The following is a 21,137-nucleotide window of genomic DNA, read 5'->3' as shown; positions in this document are numbered from 1 at the left end:
CAAGGGGCTACGTTTCAAAATGTCTTAAGATGTTCTACCACATTTATGAAAAAGTTTTTCTCTACCACCCTAAACAAAAGAGATAAAAAAAAAACTCATTAATTAACAGATTTTTAGATGACCTTGACCCTTGACCTTTATGTCATTTTGTTCGGCCAAGGTAGACGCTTCCATCCCAAGTAGTCCGAAGTCTCTATGATAAATAATAAAAAAAAGTTTGAAGTGATTTTATAAAAATGTAAATATTTTTAAGGGCAATAACTACTAGAAGGGGGGCTCAGATCCTTTCGGTATAAATAGATTGAAGAACCCTCTAAGTGTACTGAAGGCATTGGAAAAAGTTCCAAGTCTCTATCTCTTATGGTGTCAGAGGAGTAGCGATAACAAGCTTTTCGTACACAAGGGCAATCACTTTGTAAGTTCTTGGAGTTATCAAGCAAAGGGTCATTTGGTACCATAACTTTTAATGGCCAATAACATAAAGAAAAAATTGTTTCAATATCTCTTGAAATAAAAAAGCTAATAGAAAAAAAACAATAATAAAAACATAAGAAATACAAAAGGTCTTTCACCTGAAAAGTGGAAAGACCTAATAATAAAAAAAAACATAAGAAATACAAAAGGTCTTTCACCTGAAAGGTGGAAAGACCTATAAAAGCTAAAACACCGTCAAGTGTGAAAATGTCAACGCACTGGAATATTAAATCTCAGTTTACTTCACAAAATTGACATTAATGCATCTTTCATGTTTCAAATATTCCTTACTGTTCCACAACAACCAAATTCATCTTTGTCAGATTTACCCATTTCTCATACGCTTCAAAGAGGTTTTTGAGATATGGAATACCGAACCCGAAGTTAAACTGATTGACCCCTATTCTCTCTGTCTTATTATTATTTTCGTAAATTTCTCAAATTTGAAACAGAATTAGCCCTTAATTTTTGCAATTCATATTTTCCTTCCCATTGACTCAGTAGTTCTTGAGAAGAATATTTTTAAAAATGCACCCCCTTTTTCTACAGTTTCGAGGCTTTCTCCGCTGCAAATAAAGATAGGTCTTTCATTTCTGCAATTTATATTTGCCTTACCATAAGGATGCTTTGTGCCAAATTTGGTTGAATTGGCCAAGCGGTTTTAGAGAAGAAGGTCAAAATGTGAAAGGTTTACACACGGAGAGACAGATGGACGACGGACAGAATGTGATCAGAAAAGCTCACATGAGCTAAAAAATCATAACACCAATTTAATACGTACGTTTGGAATTTAGGGGCCAAAGTCCTTGAACTTTAGTCCTTGAGTTTTGACTCAATATATGTAGAGAAGGAAACATATTTATATTTTGTTAAGCATTGTAAAAAGGAAATGTCTGCATTGATGACTCTTATCGATTCTACTTATCAAAACACCAATGTGTGTCCCCATTTAGGATCTGAAGGGATGGTCCCTCAAAGATTCAATTATTTTTATATTAAAAATTAACATCAATTTAAAATAGGTGTAAGAACAAAAATGTTGGTTTACTTAAGACCTTTTTAAGGAAATAAAGAAAAACGGACTGGTCTCTTTAAATTAGGGCCAATATACTCATTAATTCTATTACAAATCACCTTTAAACGATGATGATTTTGTAGAGAATATTTGAAGCAAAGTTGTTTATCGGAATAATATTTATCAGAAAAAATATTACCACGCCCAATTAATACGTAATAAGGATTGTTTTGGAGCCAAAGTCTTTAAATTTTGACTCAATCTTATAGTGGGGGGGGTAATTAATTTGAAATTTTATTGATATATAATGATAGTATTTAAAAAAAGGAATCGCACGAAACACATACTTGTCGAGGTCGTACATCTAGTTATTTTTTCACATCTTGAGCACGCGATATTTCAGAAACTATTTGTCGGATCTCAACTACCTTTTAACAGATGATTGTACATTACCTGGTTTTATTCTTTTGTGGAAAAATTTTATGACATCATTTCCGGTTCTGATTTACGGCTGATTTTGTAATTCTATAAGACCGGTTTTGTGCATGCGTACGTTCAGAGACCATCAGAGATATAATTATGAAAATTTAGGTTGATATTTGTAGGATAGTATGAAAGGGTCGCCATTTCGTTGAGCTTGCCTGCGCCCGAAAATTTGGTACGAATTTTAAATCAAATTTTTCGACCGTTTTGATCTATATCTATTTCTCAGTTGATATTTCGTAAAGAAATAAATAACAGAAGTGTTCCAGTATTTTTGTTTTCCTAACAAAATCATAAAAAGGGAGTGACCAGTTTAATTTGAGGCAAATAAAGTCTATTACAAATAAATTAATAAAGATTAAGATTTTGTAACCCAGCAGGCATTTTAACGTTGAGACAACGTTGTTTCAACGTCAGACATCAACGTTGAATCAACGTTGAAAAAAGGTTGCATATGTAAGTTTAGGCAACGTTGAATATGTAACGTGGCTTCAATCTCAAAATGCAACGCTGATTCAACGTAGAAATCGTGTTAAAATCTGGTTTAATATATACAGATATTATTATGAAAATAATTTTTAATTACATAACTGTAATGTAACTGTATCTCTCATTGTCCCTCCAAACTATCAAAAACGGTAAATCATTTCCGATTGCTACATGTTTTTCAAAGTGTATCAAGTGTCTCGAAATTGAATATTAGAAAGTACCATCTTAAAACATCGTGATTTTTTTTAAAGTCATTTTTTTAAATAGATGTATTTGGCTACAAAGTTAACACACTCGGAAAAAAATCAATGCAAAAATCTAAAATGCAACTAATAGGAGTTACAGAATTGAACAGTTTTTTTTTTAATTTGACAATTGAACTTTTACAAATTTTATTTCACAAATAAATAAAATTTTACAATGAAGAAAAAAGATTCTGGTATATTTTTTTCATTCAGCTTACCTTCATTGCAACACCCTCCCTTGTATCCATTTGAACATCCGTTCAAACAGCTTCCATTGATGTGGTGACAATAGCTGACATTCAAACAAAAACCGCACTTGTTTCGACACTCGGATCCAAAATAACCATCCAGGCACTCTTGGAAAAAACAATATTAATCGTGAATACATCATTTCATACCATTAAGTTCATTTCATAAACCATACATATATTTCGAAGTTTACCTGACCATCTGATCTCTTTGTATAATCTCTATCTTTCAGGTGAAGGACCTTTTGTATTTTTTATGTTTATTATAAGGTATTTCCACCTTTCAGGTGAAAGACCTTTTGTTTTCTTTATGCTTTAAGGTCGTTCCACCTTTCAGGTAAAAGACCGTTGTATTTCTTCTGGTTTTTTTTTTCTTCTCTTTTTTTTCCAGGGACAGCTTTTTTGTTTCAAGAGATATTGAAATAATATTATTTTTACGTTGTGCATTAAAAGTTATGGTACCAAATGACCCTTTGCTTGATACCTCCCAGGACTTACATAGTTATTGCCCTTGTGTAAAAAAAAAGCTTGTTATCGCTACTCCTCTAAAACCATAAGAGATAGAGACTTGAAACTGTTACCAATGTCTTCATAACACTTAGAGGGTTCTTCAATCTATACATACCGAAAGGATCTGAGCCCCCCTTCTATCAGTTGTTGCCCCTGAAAGTTTTTAAATTTCTATAAAATCATTTCCAACTTTTTTTAATATCTGTCATAGAGACCTCGGACCACTTGGAATAGAAGCGTCTACCTTGGCCAAACAAAATGCCATAAAGGTCAAAGGTAAAAGTAACTAAGAAAGCCTTTAATTAATGAGTTTTTAGATATTTTTTGTTTAGGGTGGTAGAGAAAAACTTGTTCATGAATATAGTAGGACATCTTAAGACATTTTGAAATGTAGCCCCTTGGCTCCTACCTTAAAATAATTACAGAGTTATTGCCCCTATTGTATGAAAAGCTCGTTATCACTAATAATCTGAAACCATATAAGATAGAGACTTGAAACTTTTACCAATGTCTTCAGTACGCTTAGAGGGTTTTTCAATTCATTCATTTCTATATATACCGAAAGGACCTGAGCTTCCCTTATAGTAATGATTTCCCCTGAAAGTATTTACATTTCTATAAAATCATTTTAAAGAATTGCAAAGACTATAACAGCAAAGGAAAAACGTATATGTTGTACCTCTAATTGCCTGAACACAATCATTTATCGAAAAAGGAATATTTATAAACAGCAAAGCACGTTGTTGTTTAAATCATTTGATTAACAAGTCATTTACATAGGAATCACTGAAGCTGCTAACATCCAAATAAATAAAAACTTCATTCAACAGAACTGATTTTGTAACTTTATTGGAAAATGTAAGAAAAACGTTGGCCCTCTCCAGTTGCTTTAACTTTGAGAATGTGCATCTTTTATCAGACAGTGTATGTTACAGGTTAACTAAAATTACAAAAGAACACTTTGAAGACATTGTATCCTATTTATCAACTAAGAGAAACAGCAGTTTTCGGACAATCAACGCCTGCGTTGCAATTTCACTGACGATGCTCAGAACTGGTTTACCAAACCATATTTTGGATGTTATATTTTCACTCTTTAAATATCCGATTCAGAGATGTATTCACATTGGAAAGAATTGTTTGATGGAAGATTTTATATTTTCACTCTTTAAATATCCGATTCAGAGATGTATTCACATTGGAAAGAATTGTTTGATGGAAGATTTTGTACCCCTGCACATTGGATCTCAACATATATCACAAAGATTTTGTTTCCAGTCATACTACACCTCTTTCCACATAATTATTCTCAAATCATGATGATTATGCTGCAATTATTGTCTTGGATGGCACCTATGTATACATCCAGAAGAGCTCAAACTATACCTTCCAAAGGATGTTATTTAGCTTGCATAAACATAGATCCTTAGTTAAACCTATGATCATTGTCGGAACTGATGATTATATTTTGTTCATTTTAGGACCTTACTATGCAAAGAACAATGATGGCTTAATCACGAAACATATTCTGAAAACTAGTACTGATTGAATGAAATCCCGGCTGAATGAAAATGGTATTTTTATAGTATACCGATAATTTAGGGGTGTATCTGTATATCTCATAGAGGAGGGATATGAAGTAAAAATGCCACAATATCTCCAGAAAGGCAACAGTCAGGACAGCACAGTTAGGGATTAAATAATGGAAATTCTTCCAACCACTTCATACTACACATTGGCGATTTTGTACGCATCGTTTGTTCATTATTTTTTTCTGCTTCCGTCCACATTTAGCAGACATGGATTCTTCCTCAAAAGAAAAAGCATAGAAAATATTGGAGAGAAGTCTTAAGGGAAATAATGTTCAAAAAATGGTTGAAGAGGAATGACTGCTAAAACAAAAGTTGATATGAACACCAGCTCCCTTGCCTGAATTTCCCATGCTGTCCATGGAAAAGCTGAGAGAAATTACATTTGGAATTTATCAGTTAAAAGAGGCAAAAAACTATGTATTGGATAATTTTACAGAAGACCACTTTGAAGTGTTTGTGTGCAATTCAGTTGAAAACTTACTGAGAGTAAAATTGAGATCAAGACATTCTAACAGTGTCCGCCATACAGTGTTTATCCATTTCACTTTAGATGGTGAGATTCGTGGCTGGCACTGATACCAGCCTCCTTCCAGAAACAGACAGTGAACGTAAGGAAATCCCCGAAGAGTGAAATTGACAAGATGTTGCATGGTTATATTCCGATATCAAATTATTTACAATAAGGATTGAGATTATATTCCATATTATAAGGACATTTATACATGCATATCATAATTAGGCTTCATTTATTTTAATATGTAATTTATTTTAAGTGAAAGTAGAGGTGTGGTTTATGGGTAAAGATTGTTTTCATCAGTTTAAATTCAGAGCATAACGGGATTCTGCAGAACAGGATGCGATTCTCTGGCGCAGGTGAAATATACTTGTAACATCGCAAGTCACTGGCGTAGTTGAAACATACTCATTAACTTTGCCAGCTGCAAAATCCGAGCTTGCTGTTAAAATAATTATAATATGTCATTATTGTAAAGAGGGTTGGGTTAATCAATATAACTGGTCATACAATCAAATCTGTCAAAAGCATAAATTGCCATACTCAATTTGTTAAAATATAGAATTGTTTTACAGTGTATAACGTAATATACCTATGTAGTTGTATATATTATATAAAATCATGATTTTTAAAAAAATAATCTATTACAACTTTACTGAAAACCAACACATGTTGTACCGATGTTATAAAATTCAATCCCTTGTGACAGTATTATTAGCATTAGTAGCAGATTCTGTTTAAATGAAAAGTAATTGTGTTATCAAGAACTTTTGATAAAAGACAACGCTTGACATGTTTACTTAATTTTTAGTCTTAAGGTGGAATATCCCTCTGATAAGAGAGATAACTTCTGTAGAAAATAATCTCAGTTTGTTTCTGTTAAAACTCACAATTATCAAGGCATGTAGCAATAAGGGAAGCAGTGCTGGGCCCCAATTTCTGTTGAAAGGCGACATTTATTTAATATTCAATTATAAAAAAGGAAATTTGAACAGAACGAACTAAACCCAAACGTGAAAAAAAGTAAAGAAAACTTTTACAAAAAGATGTAAGAAGCGAATCATATTTATCAAAATTTTAATGAGGCAATGTATACATGTATAACCCTTCCCCTCCCCAATGGATTGATTTTTTAAAAATATTACTAAATTTTATATACTATTTCAATACATGAACAGTACGTGTTTGATGTTTCAAGCCAGAGAATTTTAGATGCAATTTTGCTCTCTCTCTCTCTCTCTCTCTCTCTCTCTCTCTCTCTCTCTCTCTCTCTCTCTCTCTCTCTCTCTCTCTCTCTCTCTCTCTAGCTCGTTCACAAAGGTGAAGGAATTATAATTGAGAAAAACGTGACCAAATAATTGCAAACTCTAGACTTAATTATCATCGTTCATACTTTTATTTATGGAACAACAAAATTAAGAAAGAATGATATTTATTTACATTTCATTCAAGACTATATTCCTATATTGAGATCATACCAATTACTGGGAGATCATTTGATCCCCTTTTTGTGTTATACATCTGTAATAAAATGCTCTTACAACAGGTTTACATATTCGAATCTCGAATGATCCTTCTCGGCTTTCGTAGTATATCAGGTTTTTTCCGCGTCATGTTTTTTCCGCAATATAGAACCTAGAACGGTAAAATTTACGCGAATAAAATTTTCCCTATTTCAAAGTCATAATGAAAACATAATTCTAGATTGTTTAAACCTGTGAAATAAGAGGGTAAAAGTATCTAAATTACCGCTCTTTATAATGAAATATTCGGACAATTAAACCATTTACACGATTTTCTTAATGTTATATAATTACCGATAATTATGTTCAGAGACGCAAACAGTCATGGATAAAAAGATCATGTACCGTTTTATATACCAGTAGCTCAAGTCTAATTAGACATCACTTTACGCAAGAAAAGAGACCGTTTTAATTATCTTGTCAAATTATTCAATAAAATACGAGGCTTATATGCCTGTTATTTGCCGCTTGTCCTCCGATCCCGCATTCATTGTACTCTTACATACCTGTTTACCTCATAAGGAAAGAAAGAACTATATTTTAAAAACAAAACTTTGTATCAAATTTAAGCTGATATATTTTCCGCTATTCAATAATCGTCGCGAACAAAGCGGAAATTGAATACACGCGGAAAAAAACCTGATATACAGGTTCTTATCCAAATTTAAAAACAGAAAACCTTTCTGATTAAATAGAAACTGTTTCAATTTATCATATACTGTATGTAAAACAAGCATGTAAAACCTTCAATAGTCTATGGTAAAGAAAGATATCTCTTGCTAATTGAAGCAATTTTTGTTACAAATCTATGCAACAAAGTGCTATTCTGAACTAAAAATCACCGCTTCGTTATGTTTTTAAGGTTTTCCGCTCTCAGCGGAAAACCTTACTATTATTCTGAAAATTTTTCAAATTTCTTATTTTTTTTTTCTTCTAGACGCCAACTTTGATCCTTAATATCTCGCTCGTTTGTTCACCGATTGTTTTGAAATTTTCAGGACTGATAACATGCCGCGTGATGTTGTCGTTGCATATTTGAGTTGAGGAAAATCCCTATCCGGTTTTGAGTTATTCCCCTTTTAGTAAAATTTAACGACTTCTTTTGTCCTGGGGGTTTAGCTTTAACGATGACTGGCAGAGTCACAAAGATGGGCTGGTTTGGAAGCTAATACATTGAATTTGTGCGAGATATATTTTATTTATTATTTATATGCAATTAAAAGGGGTGGTATAGATGTTGAAACAAAGGTAAGAAAAAAAAATCAAAAAAATTCGCGTATTTTCCGTGTTAGTTTTCTACCTGATAAAAATTTATTATAACATGTATTTTAAAAGTTCTTGGTCTTACCCAGACCTTTCATTCGGTATACCGAAAAAGGGGCTGGCCCTTATAATTAGGGAGTTAGAGGCGTCCAAAGTTTCTTGTCAATAACTTAAAAAGGAATAAACATTTCTAATGCATTATTGAAGCAAAGTTGTAAAGAAATTAATTTTGAATACTTCTATAGTATTCAATTTAATGTTTTCGTAATTTATAGTCAGTATTTGCAGAAACAAATGTTGTCAGTTCGGTCCATTTTTTGTGGGGGTGCGCACGTTTATGAGGTTATGAAAGGGCTTCTTGTAATGCACTAACTGATACATGTAGCGCACAAAATAATTCCACATAAAATTTCCAAAGTTTTTTATACATATGTACATTTTCATTTCATATAGATAAACCTCTTCGACCTTATTTTTGTTGTTTGTTTCATAACTGTGTCCCTGTCTATATTTAGATGCATTACGAGATCGATAGGAGAGTCGCTAGCTGTATTCAGGCCGTCGCCTAGACGACAGTGCATGTGCTTGTAGAGCTGGACGTACACGTTTAACGCCCCACTGTGTTACTGTAACAGAGACATTTGAATTGTTTCAGTACTGGGAGATGTGTTAATAAAATGGTTCCAATGCATGGTAATTAAACTCAACTTTTCTACAATACGTATACACGGCCGTCATATAAAGCACAATGTGTATTACTGACATGACAAATGTACGCTGGCAATTTAAACGAACGCGGGATTGCTCCCGATAGAACAATTCTTTTAAAGCAAAAAAGAAAATTCTGATTTGCGATGGATATAATATACTTATCATCGTGGAGATGATTTTAAAAGTGAACTTAATATTCGTATACGATAGTATTTGAATCCAAAGCCGCTAGTTTTAAGTTACGGTTATTAGGGATATTAATTATGACTTGCCCAGCGTTTCAGGTTTTTTACTTGCAAAACATCTACAAACGAAAATACCAAACAACCTTCAGCAGCAACTTATAAATTATTTATTCCATACACAATTCTACAGAGGTAATTAAATAAATTTTATAAATGCTTTATACTTGTATTCGCTATCTTCCATGGAAAAAAGTGGCATGGAAAAAATGTTGTTCAATGTTCATCAAATATGCTGTAGCCTTAGCAATCGAAAATAATTAACAAACTGTATATTGATAGATTGACATATCAACAAACATTCAGACCCGCAATGTGTTTTTTACAAGTTCTATAAAATGTAGCCTCAATGGATGAATTCTTTACCGTTTTCCGTCTGGGTTATTTTGAATCACGTGTGTACGTTATGTGTTGCCATATAGATGAACACTTTAAGTGTTTAATTTTTAAAAGAAATTATGTACATGCAGAGCAATGCAATGCTAGGACAATAAAATTCCAACAATGTATATGGTGAGGCCGGTCAGACTGATACTGGTTCTGCTTGTTCTTCAAATAGCGAATGTAAGACGAAGTATTTGGGTGTTATATTTTAAACAAATATAAGTATGGCTTTCTTAAAAGCTTGCATTACTCAACAAAGTATTTTATTGGAATCATTCTTAGTTACCTTAGCTGCATATATGTACCGCTCGGTCTGTATCCCGGAAAAATTGACTACCATCCGAAATTTTTCATACAAGGTCTACAGACTTGCAGCTAACATTACCTAACATAACATTATTTTAGAATTTGCCGCTGTTTATAAATTCATTAAAAAGACGCGCAGAATCAAGTGGTAATTTGTCGTTTGATATGGGATTTATGACGTCTATTTATATTGTTTTCATTAAAATTATTTCATTATTTCAAGCTTGTGGGTGGAATGAAATCAGTTTCACATGTTATATGACATAAAGATGTCCTCTCCCCACTTTTTCTCGAAGCAACTATTTTTACAAAATTTACATAAACAAATTGAATTATCATGGAGTTGCCCCCCCCCCCCCCCCCATTTTGGTAGCATGTAAAAAAAATGGTATGAAAATCATGAAATTATGAGTGAAATTTTGCTTGTCAAGATTTGTTGGATGAGTAGCCCCCCCCCCCCCCCCCCCCCACTTTCAAAAACGATGCCAAGTGCTTGGAAATTATTCATTTCTTTATTCCCCTCTTTAATAAACAAAACAAACTAACAAACATAACCGATCCAGATAAATATAATTACATGTATCAAAAATAAACTTAAAAAACAAACTACACATTCATCCTTCACTCACAATATTGCTTTTTCGATATTTGTCATCGTTGTAGACCCGTGAAACAATCTGTTAAGTAGGTGCTTGCACGAAAAAGAACCCCTTGCTGATTTACATTTTCATTAACGCATTTAAAGGAAAAATATATTTTGATTGAATTTCTTTTGATGTAAAAAAAAAAAAGAGAAGAAATTGGTTCTCAGTCTCTCTTTATGCCTGTTTGTTAGCGGTTAATCCAAGTTCATTTTGAATATCCTTTTGTAATTTAAAAAATGCGATGTAAATTTTTTTCATGCAATATTTCGGATAAAGCTATGAAGAGTTCTTTCTTGAAATTTTATTAGACCATAAAATTGTAAAATGCTAACATTGAACATTGAGCCCGATTTCTTTCTTTTTTTTAGGATTTAAAAAATGATTCTTTGAGACAAACAAATTGACATAATCAATAAGAGTTTGACAATCTCTATCTGCAGGTATATAGCTTTTAGTCAGAAAGAGAATCGGATGGACGATCTAGGACACAGATCGTCCATCCGAATTTCTTGAAAATTGCCTTTATTTTCGTACGCGGACGCAATACTCACCGAGACTAAATGGTTCGTATCTTAAGTTTTAAGTTTTAACTGCTTTGAAAGGTAATATTGGTTTTCTGATAATTATGAACATGAATAATTAAATAAAAATGGTTAAAATTACAGTAAAATTACCGGCATCGGTCTTCTCCGTGCGCGGATCTAGAAGGGGAAGGGTTCCAGACCCCCCCCCCCCCCAGCGAAATTTCTTTCAATTACGTGTACATTATAAACTTACCAAATATGCCTCGGACACCCCTTGGCAAACTCAAATAACCGTCTGACTTTTCTACCCCCACCCCGGAATAATTTTCTGATCCGCGCATGTCCCCCCTCCTCGAAATACAAAATTATTCTTCAAAACCCCTTGTAAAATTTCCAGGATCTCCGCATATATACTAAGAGATTCATTGGCGCTTGCGTTCGATAAAAATGCATGTAAAACGTTTGCCAATGGTCTTTTTACCTTCGTACCGGGCATAACCACAGTCCCACTCTGTGAATAAAATGCTGCGAATCAAACTAGAGACAACGTGTTAAGATTTGTATTTGCTTATAAACATGTAGTATCATCGTGCAAAATGCACTGTTTAATTATATTTTTTTTTTACTTTACTTGTAAAATTCAACATCTGTTTCGTAATTTTTTCTCACAGTTTATTTCTTACATAGTTACTTTTTTATTTAGTGATTGACACTTTTCAGACTTTATACAAATGTATGTGATGTCAAAGAGACAGAGTGTCATGTCTCAAGGACTGTTAATCTCTTAAAACAACATTGTGCAATTATCAGATTTTCATTTCTTGGACATCAAAGACTCATTGAGTTTATTTAATTATTTTATATCTGTGAACCTTTCACTCAGCTTACTTATATCATTACCTGTCAATTTATACTCATTGTTAAGATTCTTATAAATAGTTATGTACAATTGTCAATGCGCAGTCTGGAATACGGCGGCCAGCCCCGGCCACGTCCGACTCTCCCAGAGTCTTGAGTCCAGAGGCCACTTCTGGCCATATCCGAGTTGTTTGTAACATGTCTGTCTGTTAAATTGTTATAATGTTGCCATCGTTGAGTCTCGTCCAAAAATGTGGAATCCTGCATCAATTGCCTGTTTATTTCTCTGAAACTGTATACTGGTGGACCTTCGGGAATACGGCAAACCTACCCTTCGTTTTAGCTTACGGCACACAGCGCGCCCCAACCTTTTACCTTATACACTTTACGCCAACATTCCCTCACCCGGTTCGTACTGCACACGACCGATGCAGATCCAGACGAATTCTCTATCACCGTAAAATCTACGAGGTCACAGAAATATAATACTTTGTTTCTCAGTGTTTACACATCTAATATTGTACTTTGTCCAGCTATCAATTTTTGTAATACGTCAGAAGTATGACGCAGCTTCGACGGAAAACCTAATCGTTGCTTGCAAGGGAGCTCGTCTCTAGTCTAATATGAATTTGCAATGTATATAACTACTAATTACGTGTCGTAATTTTAACCCAAATATTTTTAAAATACTAACATATCTTCAGCAATTAACATGAATAAATTCCCATTAATCATGTTGACGATATTCGTCAAAGTCTCTTCTGAATTATGAACCTGTTCTTCTCTGAGTATTTCGTTTAATATAGCCCAAAATTCGGCTTGGGTGGTTGCTTGGTTTGATTAAACTAGGATAAACTTTATCTCCTACTTGCTTCAATTTTTCATTTCCTTCCAACTCCCCATTTCTCAAAAACGTTAGCCTCTTACCTTTACAAGCCTTACATTCAACAAATTATAAAGTCGTTGATTTAAAATGAATACCTTCACGAACCGGAATTCGTACATAAAATTCTAAGTGTTGTAATTTTAATGATATTTTAAATACTATACAACTGAATTCCTTGAAAATAAAAAGGGGTTGTCCTTCTAGCATGCTTATGAAGTGTACGAAGTTTGATAACATGCATGCCAGGGTTTTCTTTGAATCTTGCTAAAAAGGCTGAAATGGACACACACACACACACACACACGCACACGCACACGCACACACACACACACACACACACACACACACACACACACACACACATACATACATACACACGCACGCACAGCAGCGATGCTATACCCCCCTCGCAACAAGTTGCGCGAGGGGATAATAACAAACATTCAAACACACATTAAAGCTGAAGCGCCGCGATTTAAATAGCCAGTTAGAATATTTAATACCGCTTAGAGTTCTAAAATCGGGGGTTACTCTAAAGGTTCGCTATGCGTGACTGATTCTAGTCGAGTGTGGTCGAGATGTAAACATCTCGAGGAGTACGTGTCAAAAGTAAAGTCAGTGAAATTCCGAACTGAATAACAAAAAATAAACAAGTACCACTCTTATCCACAAAATAACATGAATTTCGTGCAGACAGAGGTTATATAAAGAGATACGCTGGCCATTTCTCCTTCTTTCGAACACAGTCGCGTTCACTGGTAGACAAATTAGAAGAAGATACATTGCGTGGATTCCTGGTGATACAGAAGATAGCGAGTATAGTTGTAGCACCCGAATACGATACAAAGTAAGTACGAAGTGTTTCCGACACAATTCCTAAACAATTACCACATTTTTATTAGTTTATAAAAACAACCTCGTCATGCAGCCATTATCCGTGCTCGAACTGCTATAAAATGAACACTGCGCAAGACCGGTATTCTGAAACCGAAAGTTCGATTTGGGGAGAAGTAATTTATAAACAGGGAAATTTCTTTGAAGTCCCAAACGCAGAAAGATAAGTTACATATAGCTGTTTCGTGTTTTGTTAGCGCGACATCTAATGCACATTCAATAAAATAACATGTTTTCATATTATTTGGTTTTTAAAATGATATAAGATGCATGCCATCCCATCTCAATTTACGCGATTCACATGTAAATTGTAATGTTACCCATATGATATCTCTCATGTTTTGCGCAGTGCATTCATTGCAGTCGTTACTATGCATTTCAAATAGGCTATATAACTGAATGATGTTACTTATAATGTGAGCATTGATTAACATTGATACTAATTCTATATTATATTTACGATCACGAAGCATACTTTTACAACAATAGTGGCCTTGGACCAGTCCTTCCCCTATAGTTGCATGTAGGAGAAGGAGATCAAACTGACCTTATATCATATGGCTACATGTATTAGTTCACACCAACACGTTATTTTATGAGGAATAGTTGTGTTACAATGCACTGGTGAGAAATGGTTGTTATTAGCCTATGCCAGTAAATTTATAATGACTTTTATCTAGACATCATATCCGCAATTTAGTAATTTTTGTAGGTTTTTCATCTTTTAAACATGGAAGACCAACTTGTGGAGAATATGGAGATAGATGAAGATAATAATAGCTCAGAAGTATATATTATAAAAATAAAGCTGCTTGGTCCGATTTTATATCGGATTTTGTTACCGCTTTTAAACGATATGGTTATGCTACGTATGTGCATAATAAAACATATTCCAGTAGTTTTCCCAGTCAATTAAACCATATTTTAATGAGAAAAAAAAAGATGCACAAAACTTTATTTAAAAAAAATAAAACTTACTACATGTACTAATCTCAGGATGCCTGATTAGGTTTTTAGTTGCTTCAATGAAATTGATCAAATATTGATAATATAGTTAACCAGTATAATATCTTTGTAATAAAATTAATTTCTTTTCAACAGGTTATTTTGAGATGTTGTTATGTAATATTTACATGTATGTTCCTCCTAGGATGACGATGAAGTCAATGAATTGATCAGAGAGATCTTTGGTGACAAGGAATCATTGGAAGAGGAGCAAGAGGAGTAGGAGTATGAAGATGGAAATGAAATGTGGAATGAGACACGGTATAAACTACTAATATGTATTAATGTACAAATATAGATGATGTAACCACCTGGACTTAGCATTCAAATGTACTTCATATTTGTTTGCATATACAATGCATAATATTTATTTTGCTACAAGGTATACTATAATGACCATAGATAAACCCATTATAACACGATTCAGTAAGTTTTGTATTAGTGCATGTTTTTTTTAAAATATCATAAGGTACATATAATTACATGTATGTAAAATTTTATCAATATTTCTAGAGAAAACAATGAAGATGAATACTCTCTTCTAAGAGAGAGAGGAGATTTGTTGTTGGTGAGGGTGCTCTTGTGAGTCTCATCAAGAGGACAACATGTGAGCAGTGTGGGGAGCCCATCGACCCATCAACAGTTGTCGAAGGAGAAAAGATACTAGCAGGAGTGAAGTATAAATTCCTTTGCTGTGTAAGATTACATAATACTCCTTACTGATAAAATTCTAATATTTGTTGATCACATTAACTGAATTAAGTTGTACCCATTTCTTTGATGCTGTTTGCAAAATGTATCAATGCATGATTATATAAAGTTGTTTTACACAACACTTTCTTTATATAAAATTAAAAAAACCTTATATGGTATTGAACTATTTCTTTCTAATTAGGAAGAAGTCAACAGAGCATATTTCATGTGATGCTTGAAATACATTGTATTTTTATGTGACTTGAAAGTATATTTTTTCGTGGTTTGAGGGTTTTGATGATTAATTTTTTACTCTATGAATAAATGTTGAATTATTTATATTCGGACACCACATGTACATGTTTATCTTTATGTATATTATTTTTTAGAATGGCCATCCAGGAAAATGGATTTTCACACCATTTTATGAGGGCAGAAGTTTTATAAGTATTTTACTACAACTCATGGTGCTTCTCACAAGTAGGAAGCTAATTAATATAATTATGTATATGTTCTTGATTGTGTTTTAAAATGAAGATAATATATTTTGACATTGATTTCATTTTAGATTTGTGAGGAAAAAGGGTCTAATAACCATTATTTACCATTACAATTTCTAACTGCCTAATGGATGTGTTTATTTCCGTACTTGCAGATGCACACATCAGACAGGCTATTATATACAGTTGTTTACTTATGATAACTTCAAATCTATTCAAAAACTTTGTCATCATTTATTGAAAGCTTTGAAGCTGAGTGAGAGAGAATTTAATATGTTAATTCCTTATGATATCTGTCTTACATTTATTTACATTTATATTATATATTAATGATATTGTAGAATCCTCTGCACTTCTCCTGTTAATTGTGTGTATTATATACCTCTGAGCCGCATGGCTCCTTTGGTCAATAAGGAATAAAGAATATGCACAGTGTCTGTCAGGGTGTCCTTGATTACTTTATGGATAATATCTGGAATTTGTCACAGTTCTTTGTGAATATTTTAATTTTTAGGTGCTTCTTGGGAAAAATTTGTCCTAGGTGCCAAATTTATAAACCTTGTTGTTCGATCTTCCCGCCAATTTTACAAGATGCAACTTCAGTATAGGGTAAATATTAACTACCGGTATAATAAATTTAGTATTGATCTTGAAGTTTATAGAATAAACAGATAAACAAAGTAACATTTTTTTTACATGCTTTTTACAGACTGCAATAGAGGAGAAGTTCCAGAAGCACATTTCAGATGTGTACAAGAAGTTGGGAGGTTTACCACTTAGTGTGGCTGTAGATGTACGATTTGACTCTCCTGGTAAATATTTAAAATTGTAAATTACTAACATTTACAACAAACGATGAAGCGCCAAACTGATATATGCCTGTTGTACCTTTTTCTTTTTTTTAAGAAACTATGTTTGATATTTTTGATCAGGTAAATTCCAAATTATAGAATTTTGAATCCAAAAACAAATGTTTCCATGATTATGCTTTCAGGATTTTGTGCAAGTAGATCAACTGCAGTATTTATGGAATCTAACACCAAAGCCATAATACACATGGAAGTGGGAGATTCCAGGGTGTTGACAGGCACAGTTCCAAGATGGAAAGGCTTCTCATTGACAGAGGACTACAACATCTACTTACTAACTCTCCTCTTGTTATATGGGAAATCATTTCTGATGCGAGTAGAAACATAATTTCTTTGTTGAGTAAGTATACATCTCAGTCATCTGTGTGACAAAAGGTTGATTTTATTAATAGAATTGCAAATACTTTATCTGTCTTATTCAATTATACATGCAACTTCAGTTACTTTATATTGCCTAGCTGTTGATAAAATGCCATGCATAAATTTCTTGAAAATTCTATTGACGTATTCAGGGAAACATTAGGAAAACCAACAAATAATGTTTAAACATAAAATAACGTACGAGTACATGTATGTATGCAATCATAAAATCAAAAGAATGACCGCTACTCAACATTTTAGTTTCCTCAATCATTGAATAGCTTGCATGTGTCTTTTAATTTTTTTTAAATGTTTTGACATTTACTCACTATTTCTTATATATCCCGGTAAACAATATGACACTACAATTTTCATTTTAGCCCCAAGAGTGATGTTAAACTTAGGACTAATAATGAAATCATATGTGAATTGACAATTGTGTCCTGGTATTCACATTTTCAGTAATCTCTATTTCTCTAAATAAAATTAATTGTAGAATCAGAACCTTACAAGCACCTGCAGCACAGCTTGGACATTTGGCATAAGGCCAAGAAGCTCACAACATCTCTTTCTGATATTGCCAAGAAACCAGGATGCAGGGGACTGATGCAATGGATACGGCATATTGTGAATCATTTTTGGTGGTGCTGCAGTACTTGTAAAGGCAGTGTCGAGCGTCTGTTGAAGAGAAGGATGGGGATCCCGCACCATATCAACAATAAACATGTGTGGGCAGGTGGACGGTAAATATGATTTAAAATTTTTATTGACTTATATCATATACAGTTACGATCAGACCCAACCTAACACCATAGTAGACCCCAAGTAAACCTCGGGTTTATTTTTGGAGTTTACTTTTGGTTTAGCTTGGGTTTTCTTTTTAAATATTTGTGTCCGCTCTGGGTTTACTCTTGGTCCACTGTGGGTTTAATCTGGTATATTGAATTTGGGGTCCAATTTATGCACTGAAGTGTGAAGCAGATCTGTCTTTTACCTTACTTGTCTTACCGCCTGTAAGCCCCACCCCTTGTACATTCTAAATACACATATAGCATCCGCTTTCTGGGGTCTATTTCTTATCGGGGTTTACTCTCTGTGACCACTCTGGTCTGCTCTAGTAAACTCCGAGTACACCCAGAGTAAACCCCAAAAGTAAACCCAGGGTTTAATTGGGGTTTACTTTCTTTTAGGTTGGGTCTGATTGGATGTTTTTTTCTTTCATAAGCAACATACAATTAATTCTTTTTTCTGGCACCATTTCATTCAGTAAAAGATTGGAAACATCGACAAGAAGAAATTGGCACTTAGTTTACAATTTAATCGCTTTAGTTGTCGACATTCCGAGGAACATGTAGCCGAATGTAGCAATTGGCTGCAGAGAGACTCGGTGGTTTTCAAGAATCTACGGTTAGTTCATTTGTTTTTTCAACATTCAAAAGTAAAACTTTTATGTGCATATTGAATCAGTCCACTTTCATGTACCGGTAGGTCTACATAACTTTGCTTCTTATTCCATGCTGTAAAGGTTTATGCATATATATCATTGTGTTTATTATACCCCCGCTCCGAAGGAGAAGGGGGTATGCTGTTTTACCCTGTGTGTCTGTCCTTCTGTCTGTCCGTCCGTAACAACAATTTCTGTCGCATTTTCCTCAGCAACTATTTATCGCAGATGCTTGAAAATTGAACACACTATTTGTAAAGGCATGCCATATTGTGGGATATATTTTTGTACCGATCGGATGCTAACTTTCTGTTAAATGTCGACTTTGCTTATTTTGCATATTCACATTCGAGTAGGGGGTATCACTTGTGAGCATTGGCTCACAGGTATCTTGTTTGATCTGACTTACTAAATTAATTAATCCTTTTTAACAACTCTTAACAAACATGGGCTGTGGAAAACTTTTTTTAGCCATACACTTCTTCATAACTGTCCAAAACAGAAATCCTATGGCTATGACGCCTATCATATTAGGAACATGCAGGCTGTCATGGACCACAACAACCACCTTGGAAGGATGCCATTGGTTGGACAGGATGGACAAGTGTATGCTAAAGGCCAGATATCCAGGAGGACCAAACAGTGGGTTGCATATGAGGAGAAAGCACCAAAAGATTTTAAATATATACCAGGTTAGAAACATAAAAAATTTGTGATGATAAAATTATTTAATAAGAATCTGTATTTGTTTAAATGTTAAATCTTTATTATGGCAATACTTATGTTGAGCTGTCAATTAAAAGACCATTAATTAATTTTAGACACACCATAATTAGTCAGATTTTCTCATAGCTTTTAAATTTTTGATTGCATGTCATTAGAAATTCTTTCACATTAGATCATTTGTTTATAGTAAATCATATGGCATGGGTCTCCTCTATGTGATTTTCAGAACTACAACATTTATGTGAATATGCTTATATCTTGAGGAGCATCATATGCAGAGTCATGTACATGCATATACTTTATATATCTAAGTTCAATATACTGTACAAATTTACATTAAATTTCTGAAATACTTATCACAAGGTATAATTTTTCAGAACTGATGGCTGCTTGCATGAGAGCAACATATGGCGTTTCTGAAACCAAATTCAGAAAGAGCAGAAAATCGCTTTCTTTAGATTCAATTGCCAAGAATCGTTCTGGGGAAACAAATCCAGGATCACGAATCCTTTTAGCTAAGATGCAAAGCAGAAAAAAGAAAGGTGAGAATAAATGAATTCATTCAATTTTATTCAGAGTCATCAGAATTAGCAGAAAGATAACCTCTGTATTGTCCGCTTGTCTCAGGAAAACGTCTTCTCACAGCAACACAAACACAGGCAGGAACTGGTATTCGCCTTCCAGCTCACATACATACATACATATATACATACATACATACATACATACATACATACAAACATACATACATACATACATACATACATGCATACATACATACATACATTCCATACCATACCATACCATACCATACATTACCATACATTACCATACATACATTACATACATACATACATACATACCATACCATACCATGCATACCATACATACATACATACATACATACATACCATACCATGCATACCATACATACATACATACATACATAGGATGATTAATAAGCAATTTATGGTAAGTACCATATTAGAAAATGGACAAGAAGTTTCCATATTTATTTATTAACAGAACACTCACTCATATCTGTTGAACTGCTTGATTCTACATGTATATGTTTAGCAAATGGTTACACAAAAAATCTTCTAAGGTGTCGAGAACTGAGATCAATACTATCTTAAGCCCCCCCCCCCCCCCCGGCCAAAAAAAATGAAGCATTTGCAGAGCTTTCTATATTTATATGGTTGCTATGGAATGTTTTATTGGTAACATGGAAACACAAATTAATGAACACTGATAAAAACTAATTTATTAAAAAGTTTTTTTAATACATTGCTTTCTTTTCAGTATGAAATCGAGGTCGAAATGGAAGTTATTTAATTGGTAACTAAGGCAATTCATGGTTGCCATGTGAACGCTGTTTAAATAATTTTATGCATTTAATGCATCAATTTATGTTGGTACTTCAGTTAAATTAACTTATGCTTATCGAAATGATAGTAACTTAAAAGTTTGTTATCTAACGGAGAGGTAATTTTTGAATTTAGACTGAAACCATGGTAACGTTTGTTTCGATGCTAGGCAACTATACTGAAAGGTTACCAAGAAAAACATATTACCATATTGAGTACTGAGATCACTACTATTACCATGCATGGTAGTAAAATAAAGATTTTTTCTATAGGAGCAAAACATGGGCCTAACCCTATCTTCTTCTTCAATATAAGAATTTTCGAAGTAGTGCTGCATCAATTATAAATATTCTTTTATCAAGATAAAC

The 21,137-nt window shown here is 33.5% G+C and overlaps 1 protein-coding gene and 1 pseudogene across 1 annotated transcript in view; one reads left to right on the top strand and one right to left on the bottom strand.

Moving 5' to 3' along the window:
* The window catches only part of LOC128173926 (cell death abnormality protein 1-like), a 97,762-nt gene that overhangs the window by 39,014 nt on the left and 37,611 nt on the right, over nucleotides 1-21,137 (bottom strand). Inside the window, exon 11 of the mRNA XM_052839593.1 lies at nucleotides 2,925-3,062. Within this exon, the coding sequence (XP_052695553.1) occupies nucleotides 2,925-3,062 (138 nt within the window). The remainder of the gene's footprint in view (nucleotides 1-2,924; nucleotides 3,063-21,137) is intronic.
* Nucleotides 14,471-19,978, top strand: LOC128171824 (uncharacterized; annotated as a pseudogene).

The sequence above is a fragment of the Crassostrea angulata genome, chromosome 2 (genome assembly GCF_025612915.1).
Source record: "Crassostrea angulata isolate pt1a10 chromosome 2, ASM2561291v2, whole genome shotgun sequence".
Taxonomy (NCBI): domain Eukaryota; kingdom Metazoa; phylum Mollusca; class Bivalvia; order Ostreida; family Ostreidae; genus Magallana; species Magallana angulata.
The sequence above is the reverse complement of the archived record's forward strand: the minus strand, read 5'-3'. Positions and strand labels throughout refer to the sequence as shown.